The sequence below is a fragment of the Alosa pseudoharengus genome, unplaced genomic scaffold (assembly GCF_046254945.1).
Source record: "Alosa pseudoharengus isolate Yale_2024_CS ecotype anadromous, Long Island Sound unplaced genomic scaffold, YU_APseudo_1.1 YU_APseudo_1.1_scf_6, whole genome shotgun sequence".
Taxonomy (NCBI): Eukaryota; Metazoa; Chordata; class Actinopteri; order Clupeiformes; family Clupeidae; genus Alosa; species Alosa pseudoharengus.
In genome coordinates this window covers 3,500,639-3,510,638 of record NW_027468848.1, presented here as the reverse complement: position 1 = coordinate 3,510,638, position 10,000 = coordinate 3,500,639, and the positions used below count along the sequence as shown (strand labels likewise).

Genomic DNA, 10,000 nt, shown 5'->3' with positions numbered 1-10,000 from the left:
ATGAGGAATGAATGTATGAATGTCTATAGATTAGATGTTTGTATGAGGAATGAATGTATGAATGTCTATAGATTAGATGTTTGTATGAGGAATGAATGTATGAATGTCTATAGATTAGATGTGTGTATGAGGAATGAATGTATGAATGTCTATAGATTAGATGTGTGTATGAGGAATGAATGTATGAATGTCACTGGACTCATTTTTACCCTCCGTGAGTGTTCATGAGCGGAAATGTTTCTACTGCTTACATTCTATCTATCCTGTTTTATTTTTGTTTCATTTCATATTATTCTATTTCTGTTGTTTAGACTAAAGTGAAGAAGGGGGAGATCGCACACAGGGGCTGAGTAGTTCTAAAAGTGTATTTTAAAAAGCCGAAAAAACAATTACAGGCCACATAAACAAGGGGCAAACGTTTCGGGTCTAGCCCGAAGTAGTAGTAGTATTGACCGCAAAAGCTCCTCAGGCCTACTGGGTAATGGGACAGGCCTTGCATGGATTTTGTCCTCGTTAAGGCTGCAATCTTGTTAAAACCTGCCTCGTTAAGACCTGTCTCGTTAAAACTTGCTCTCATTAAGGCCTGTCATACATGAGGACTGGGTCATGAAAACTTAATTGCCAAGTCAAAGGAACAGGAACAAACACACACACACACACACACACACACACACACACACACACACACAATATGCCTTTGCTTGTTTTCCTAATGTCTGTATGAATGTCCCAACAGGATATGATCTTGTGTGTGAATGACCCAGAAGATGACCTTGTGTGAGCTGTCCCACAGACCTCGACATGTGCATGTGTGTGTGTGTGCATGTGTGTGTGTGCACGCGTGTGCATGTGTGTGTGTGTGTGTGTGCATGTGTGTGTGTACATGTGTGTGTGTATGTGTGTGAGCTGTCCCACAGACATCGACATGTGCATGTGTGTATGTGTGTGTGTGTGTCTCCCCAAAGTATTTGTGTGAAGCAAATGAATGGGAGCTAATTATTTTAGAGGCCATGGGGGCATGAATGCTAAACACACACCCATGACACTACACACACACACATGCACACACATACACACACACACTGCACATACACACACACACTGCACGTACATGCATGCTGCACAGAGACACACACACACACACACACACACACACACACACACACACACACTCCATTCATCAAGGGGGGGGTCTAGGCTAATCATTCCCACCGCAGCATATGGGCTGACACACTTGGCGATCAATACTTGCTTGTTTTCACAGTGCAGGGTCACATGTGCAATTGTAAGGCCTTGCATTGATCCAGAGCACTGTAGCACTGTATATTTCCACCTCCCCCCGAGAGCAGTGTTCCTCTCCGCGAGAGTGGGCCCAGTCGGTCTGAATCTCATCTCCTCTCCAACACTTCAAGCCTTCATCTGAGAGCGCTGATGTGATTCTACTTAATTAGACCCAGCCAACCCGAGATGCGTACTGATGAGCCTTACACACACACACACACACGTGCGCCTACTTATGAGCACAGAGCACCTAACCCACCCCCACTATGCAAGGGGAGACCTACACACACACACACACACACACACACACACACAAGGGCCTCTCTTAATGAGAGAGTGAGTGCCACAGAGCATTGACCAACCTGACCAGAGCACAAATTTCTGGCTACATCAGCGATGCTAAACTCTCTCTCTCTCTTTTATCCCCCCCCCCTCTCTCTCTCTCTCACACACACACACACACACACACACACACACACGCACACACACACACACACACACACACACACACAACATCCAACTGCCCCTACAATGTGGCAGTGTGAGCAGAGCAGCTTGCCTTAAGTGGACACCAATTTCCACCATTTCAGAAATGTCTCTCAGTCTTCCCCAGCTCTCTAAGGCTGAAATGTCTCTCAGGCTGAAATGTCTCTCAGGCTGTCTTCCCCAGCTCTGTTGCAGTCCAGAGTTCATTATTTTCTGGGTTGGAGGGGAAGAGGAGGTCAGCACAGAGGACTCAAAGCAGGGACAGGGCTATCTTATCCAGCTCATCTGCAGAGCTAAGCTCTGTCGTAACGACTCTGCTGCAAGCATGTCAATAGAGCGTCAATAGGCAAACTTTTTCAGACCAAGGACCACTTGATCAATAAAAAAAAAGCCTCGGACCACCTAGCTAAAAAAAACAGTAGACCTACAGTAAACTACACAGTAAACTACACAATAGACCTACTCCAACAGTAAACTACACAGTAAACTACACAATAGACCTACTCCAACAGTAAACTACACAGTAGACCTACTCCAACAGTAAACTACACAGTAAACTACACAGTAGACCTACTCCAACAGTAAACTACACAGTAGACCTACTCCAACAGTAAACTACACAGTAAACTACACAGTAGACCTACTCCAACAGTAAACTACACAATAGGCCTACTCCAACAGTAAACTACACAGTAGACCTACTCCAACAGTAAACTACACAGTAGACCTACTCCAACAGTAAACTACACAATAGACCTACTCCAACAGTAAACTACACAGTAAACTACACAGTAGACCTACTCCAACAGTAAACTACACAGTAGACCTACTCCAACAGTAAACTACACAGTAAACTACACAGTAGACCTACTCCAACAGTAAACTACACAGTAAACTACACAGTAGACCTACTCCAATAGTAAACTACACAGTAGACCTACTCCAACAGTAAACTACACAGTAAACTACACAGTAGACCTACTCCAACAGTAAACTACACAGTAAACTACACAGTAGACCTACTCCAACAGTAAACTACACAGTAAACTACACAGTAGACCTACTCCAACAGTAAACTACACAGTAGACCTACTCCAACAGTAAACTACACAGTAAACTACACAGTAGACCTACTCCAACAGTAAACTACACAGTAAACTACACAATAGACCTACTCCAACAGTAAACTACACAATAGACCTACTCCAACAGTAAACTACACAGTAAACTACACAGTAGACCTACTCCAACCGTAAACTACACAGTAAACTACACAGTAGACCTACCCCAACAGTAAACTACACAGTAAACTACACAATAGACCTACTCCAACAGTAAACTACACAATAGACCTACTCCAACAGTAAACTACACAGTAAACTACACAGTAGGCCTACTCACTGAACACCTTGCTTGTCTTTGCACTTTGCTTATTGTGTCAGAGAATTCATATGATTTAAACTGCCATGCCTTACATAGGCAGTGCTGCAGAAAATGTTTGGATTTACATACAAGTTGGTTCAATATTGCAAACAGCTAATCTATATTATATTTTACCACGTCTGCTCACAGACCACTTGGGCTAGCTTGCGGACCACCATTGGTCCCCGGACCACACTTTGAGAAACACTGCGAGCTACTTGTGTTAGCATCCACTGGGCTACCTTATCCAGGTCATCTGCAGACCTACGTAAGCTCTGTCATAACGACTCAGCTACTTGTCTACAGACACTTTACTGCAGAATGAAGTTCTTTAGTAGAGGTACACTTGTTAGCAGCAACTAGCCTACCTCATCAGGTGCCAGGGGAGTGATGTTTTTCTTTACCACCCGGTTACCACATTAAGATGATCTGTACAGCTAGGACCTTTAGCAGTTCTTTATACTGTATATCATCAAGCTAGAACCTTAAGCAGTGCTTTATATATACTGTATATCATCAAGCTAGAACCTTTAGCAGTGCTTTATATATACTGTATATCATCAGGCTAGAACCTTTAGCAGTGATTTATACTGCATATCATCAAGCTAGAACCTTTAGCACCTTTGCTTTATATATACTGTATATTATCAAGCTAGAACCTTTAGCAGTGATTTATATATACTGTATATCATCAAGCTTGCAAATAATATAAAGTGTAGGGGCAGTAGTAGCGTACAATATATACAATACAATACAATATACAATATATTATATACATAATAATATATAATAATATATAATAATAACAATATATATATTATATTATAATATTGTATATTGTATATATATTATATACAATATATAATATATTATTATATTATATACATTACAAGGGCATTGTAGATAGATAGATAGAAGTATCTATCTATCTATCTATCTATCTATCTACAATGCCCTTGTAATGTATATAATATAATAATATAATTGACATATGTACTGTAAGTCGCTTTGGAGAAAGCGTCAGCTAAATAAATTAATGCAAATGTGTAGGTTTGTTAGCAGTGATTAGACTACCTCTTTCATGTCATTTGTAAAGCTAGTTTCTTCACAGACTAGACTGCTAGGTTTGTTAGCAATGATTAGGCTACCTCTTCCATATCATTTGTAGAGCTAGTTTCTTCACAGACTAGACTGCTAGGTTTGTTAGCAGTGATTATACTACCTCTTCCATGTCATTTGTAATGCTAGTTTCTTCTACAGGACTGCTAGGTTTGTTAGCAGTGATTATCTACCTTTCCATGTCATTTGTAATGCTAGTTTCTTCTATTGGACTGCTAGGTTTGTTAGCAGTGATTATCTACCTTTCCATGTCATTTGTAATGCTAGTTTCTTCTATTGGACTGCTAGGTTTGTTAGCAGTGATTAGGCTACCTCTTCCATGTTATTTGTAAAGCTAATCCGGCTCTCCGTAAACAGGCTCAGGTACAGCTAAATGCTAGCAGTGACTGTTACATTACAAAACTTGCCAGTAAAGCACTGACTGGAGTGATTAGCTCATAAAGATAATCAGTACTGCTAGGCCGGTTAGCTGCACCCGGCTAGTACCTCATCAAGCTCAACTGTAATGTAGCGCTAGGCTAGCCAGGCTCTTTGTAATGTAGCGCTAGGCTAGCCAGGCTCATTGTCAGTGAGCCCGAACATGAACACACAGCCCCCTGCTAGTGTGGAGGGTAATGAGATCTCTACACCGGGTCATCCATCACTCTTCCACAGAAGAGTGTCCAGAGCACAGGGCAGGCGATCAGCGCTTTCTCGCTCGCTGAGGGAGATTACATCAGATTACCGACCGCGCTCCATCCCACGCCCCACCGCCAGACAATACCTCAGCCACATCAGAGCAACAGCGGCGCAGACAGCAGCGGCAGCAGCCAGACAGACGTGAGCGGTGGAGTTACAGTGCACATGATGGATGAGACACACTGAATGGAACAGCAGTTTCTTTTGAGAGGAGGGGTGGCATCTGATTTGGAGGTGATTAATAGGGAACACTCCCTCCCACACACACACACTCCTTTCATTCTTGCCCACACCCCACCTTTGTCTTGTGTCATTCACGGTTGAGTTGAGCTAACAAGAGCAATCACACACACACACACACACACACACACACACACACACAGACAGGAGAAGGATTGGGCATACCCACATACATAGTTCTTACATCTGTGCTCCAACACACTCACACACTTAGCTCAGAGAGCCAAAACACACACACACACACACACATACGCATGCACGCACACACGCACACACAGACACACACACTGCTATTGTACTGTTCTATTGATTAGCAGTCGGCATTAGCTCCGTTTAAAAGGAATCTGAGCTCCCAATAATCTCTTTTCCCCCTGAACAACCCTGACTCAGAAATACTTTTCTTACAGGCTTTCTGTATTTCCACTGCACCAGTGTAAGCTACTCACCACTTACGCAATGAACCGTAGAACAGGAGAGAGGGAAAGAGAAATAGAGAGAGAGAAAGAGTGAGAGAATGAGAGTAGCGGGAGAGGGAAAGAGAGGGCAGAATGTGCTGGGCTTGATCCCTTCTCAAATGTGGCAACATTCAGCACCATGATTACGTAAGGGATCATTTATAGAACGCCGGTCATTACGTAAGGGATAATGTATAGAACGCCGGTCATTATGGGGAAAATAAGTCCCGACAGGGCGAACCGGACCCCGACGCGCCAGCGGAGGGGTCTTGTTTCGCCCAGAAGGGACTTATTTTCCCATAATGACCGGCGTTCTATACATTATCCCGCTTATTATACGGCTACTTGCCAAAACAAAAAAATAAACTCCACGGTAGGCTATGTGTCTTTACACTTATTTGTTACCGTTTCGTCGTGGCTTTTGCTGAGAAACATAGTTTGCAACACACGCTGAACTTGAATCAAACATTCTTTAGAACACAGCTGATCAACCGTCTGCTTTCACTTTTGAATGAAGTTCCAATGCAAGAAGTGACCGGAATACTTGAGTGATATGATCAGCAGCACAAAACCCGTTGCCATTGACAGCGGTAATTATATGTTTGCAGCGGTAATTACATTAATTTATTTTAAGGTAGAACGTTGGGAAATCCCATTCAAGTCAATGGAGCGTTCTACTAGCATTGTGAAGAGCCGTATAATAAACCATAACATCACATTACATTAAACATTACATTACATTAATAGCATTACATTAAGGGACATTCTGTATCTAGTATGTGAATAAAACGCAGAGCTACAGACCCATTCTGTATCTAGTATGTGACCATTTCTGAAAGATTTATGAAAATGTATTCTACTGCATTGTACTTTAGAAGAACCATTTTTGACCCAGAAGTCAAACAAGACTTGAACAAGACACAGCCCCATCACCACACCGACTTTTGTGTGCTCACCCCCCTTTCTCCTTCCACCAAGAACCATCAAGACTCACACAGCTCTTTTACCCAGGGGGCAAAACCACCAAGACTCACACAGCTCCTTTACCCAGGGGGCAAAAACCACCAAGACTCACACAGCTCTTTTACCCAGGGGGCAAAACCACCAAGACTCACACAGCCCTATATTACCCAGGGGGCAAAACCACCAAGACTCACACAGCCCTATATTACCCAGGGGGCAAAACCACCAAGACTCACACAGCTCTTTGTGAGCTGGCTGCATAACATTTACTCCACCTCCTCCAACCATTTCACCATTTCCCATCTGCAGGTGCATAAGGTCCCCGTTTTCTCACCTTGGCCTTGCCGGTGCTCTGCAGGATGTGTACGAGGGCGCAGGCCATCTCCTCCTTGTTCTTGACGCTGAGGGCCGGTTCCAGCAAGGAGCACAGCAGCAGGTAGTTGTTTGTGATGTACTCGGCGAACTCCTTGTACTGTTCCATGGGCAGGATGCACATGCTCTGGTGCCGCGACTTCATGCGGATCATCGGGCCCGGCGCCTTGCCCTTGTTGGGGTTCGGGGTGCTGACGGTGTACCACTTCTCCATGAACTGCCTCCCAGTGACTGCCCCTATGGGGATGTTCACCAGGCCCACATAGTTGTTCTTGTCCTTCTTTTTCTTCTTGTCCGTCTCCTTGTAGAGGTGCACTGTGATGCTCTTGACGGCAGGAAGGTTGTTGAACTCAAAGTGCTCCCCCCAGAAGACATTGTCCGTTTTGAGTTTGCAGGTCGTCCGCGCATAAAGTGTGTCATCCAGACAGAGCTCGCAGAAGTATTTCTTTTTAGCGGGCAGGTCTTTAGCTTCAATAATCCACAGTTTCAGCAGGTTCTCCACACGACGACTGTTGTCCTGTGAGAAAGTACACACATCATCAACATCTACCATCAACACATTATTACCACATCATCAACATCTACCATCAACACATTATTACCACATCATCAACATATACCATCAACACATTATTACCACATCATCAACATATACCATCAACACGTTATTACCACATCATCAACATATACCGTCAACACGTTATTACCACATCATCAACATATATACCATTAATACTAAGGGTGTCACGATTTCGATTTTATTTCGAAATCGATCGAAATGACATCTCAATCTCGAACTTCGAACTTAAAAGTAGAATCGACGATGCAGCCACACCCCCAATGTCACGTCCAGCATGTATGCCAAGAAGCACAAACACATGCACCTGCTGAACTGCAGCGTCACTCCTCTAATTTTAGGCTACAGCCAGTTAAAATATAGGCCTACACATCAACTTGCTACTTTGAAATCACCGGTGTGGAAGTATTTGTTCATTCACGTCAATAAAAATTAACTTAGCCTACTCAACTTAGCAAGTGAAAAGATGATCTAATTACAGTCCAAAGTTACTTTAAGGCTTAAAATGCACATTGATAAGTACATATTCCATGAACACTAACCTTGGGTCTCCTTGGAGTGTGCTGAAACAATCAAATTAACATTCTGTGTTGTTTCATTTCATATGTTCACGTCTGTTTTAGCCTAATGTTAGTTCTGTTTACATTACAACCTCGCGGTTGGAACGGTTTCAAAGCGGTTTCAAAATAAAAGCCCCCCGAAACAGAAAAGGAAAAGACCAAAAAGAGTAAATAACACATAAGGAGCATTAATAGTTATATTTAAAAAAGATCGAAAATCGAATCGAATCGTGACTTTAAAATCGAAAATTACATCGAATCGAGGATTTAGAGAATCGTGACACCCCTAATTAATACAGTACCCTACAGGATGTACCAGATTATACCATAGATTGCTATTGTACCATAGATTAATTTTTTCTAAATCTTGGCTCATCTGTCAAAGGAGAGCTAAGCCCTTCTGTGTACACATGTGAGTGTGTGTATAAGCACTTAGTAAAATCCCATCAGCACCGGTAAAAAATATGTGATGATAAACATGACAGTTCAAGTGATAACTGTACTTTGTACATTACTCCATTGCTATGCGAATGCAGTAAATGGCTTACTTTGTTAGGATGCACGGCTCGTCGTAAATTCTCCATCCATTTGTCCCTCTCCGCAGCAGAGCGGCAGGAGAAACATTTGCTTCCTGTTGATGTGGTCACCTGGAACAGCCATGGAACCCACGGGTCAGATTAAAGGGGAACCCAGGGGTCAGGTTAAAGGGGTCAGGTTAAAGGGGTCAGGTTAAAGGGGAACCCATAGGTCAGGTTAAAGGGGAACCCACAGGTCAGGTTAAAGGGGTCAGGTTAAAGGGGAACCCATAGGTCAGGTTAAAGGGGAACCCACAGGTCAGGTTAAAGGGGTCAGGTTAAAGGGGAACCCATAGGTCAGGTTAAAGGGGAACCTACAGGTCAGGTTAAAGGGGTCAGGTTAAAGGGGAACCCATAGGTCAGGTTAAAGGGGAAAAAAGACCACAGCATCTCCTCAACTGTTTCAGCTGTTCAAGATGTTCCTAACTGGTCCAGTATTTGTGACCACCCATGTGACTTTAGCCACCAGTGTGCCCGAGTTTCCACGGTGATATAGGTAGCAGGAAGCTACAGTATGTCAAGGGGTTACATTCAGTCCTCAGTCAGTCAGTGGGCCCGAGTTTAGACGGTGATATAGGTAGCAGGAAGCTACAGTATGTCAAGGGGTTACATTCAGTCCTCAGTCAGTCAGTGGGTCCGAGTTTAGACGGTGATATAGGTAGCAGGAAGCTATGTCAAGGTGGGGACTGAAGTGGGCATGACCTCTCCAGTGAGGCGAAATTGAATAAACCAATCACATGCGACCAGTGTTACATTTTGGCGTATCTATATATATTTTATTAATTAACCTGACTCAGCCCATTTTGTAGTGCTCTGGCTACAGTGGGCATGCACTGTCTGCAAAATACGCTGTCAAACTCACACCCAGAGTGTGATAGAGAGAGAGAGAGACAGAGAGAAAGTGTGTGTGTGTGTGTGAGAGTGAGACACATATATATATAGAGAGAGAGACACATATATATAGAGAGAGAGAGAGAGAGAGAGAGAAAGAGAGAGAGTGTAGTTCGAAACAGTAGTCCTATTCCAGAATGCTACTGTGAATGGGTTTGATATGCACTTCATCCTCCATGCTGATGTGTGTGTGTGCATGTGTGTGTGTCTGTATGCATGTGTGTTTGTCTTTCTCTCTCTGTGTGTGTGTGTATGTGTGTGTGTCTGTCTCTGTGTGTGTGTGTGTGTGTATGTGTGCGTGCGTGTGTCTATATGCGTGTCTCTGTGTGTGTGTCTGTCTCTGTGTGTGTGTCTATATGCGTGTCTCTGTGTGTGTGTGTG

General features: G+C 43.4%; 1 protein-coding gene across 5 annotated transcripts in view; it reads right to left on the bottom strand.

The window, feature by feature from the left end:
- The window catches only part of dab2ipa (DAB2 interacting protein a), a 178,960-nt gene that overhangs the window by 32,686 nt on the left and 136,274 nt on the right, over positions 1-10,000 (bottom strand). For all 5 annotated transcript variants that reach the window (XM_076269830.1, XM_076269832.1, XM_076269831.1 and 2 more), the window contains 2 exons: positions 8,702-8,800; positions 6,979-7,533 (listed from right to left, as the gene is read on the bottom strand). In XM_076269830.1, coding sequence (XP_076125945.1) covers positions 6,979-7,533; positions 8,702-8,800 — 654 coding nt within the window. The remainder of the gene's footprint in view (positions 1-6,978; positions 7,534-8,701; positions 8,801-10,000) is intronic.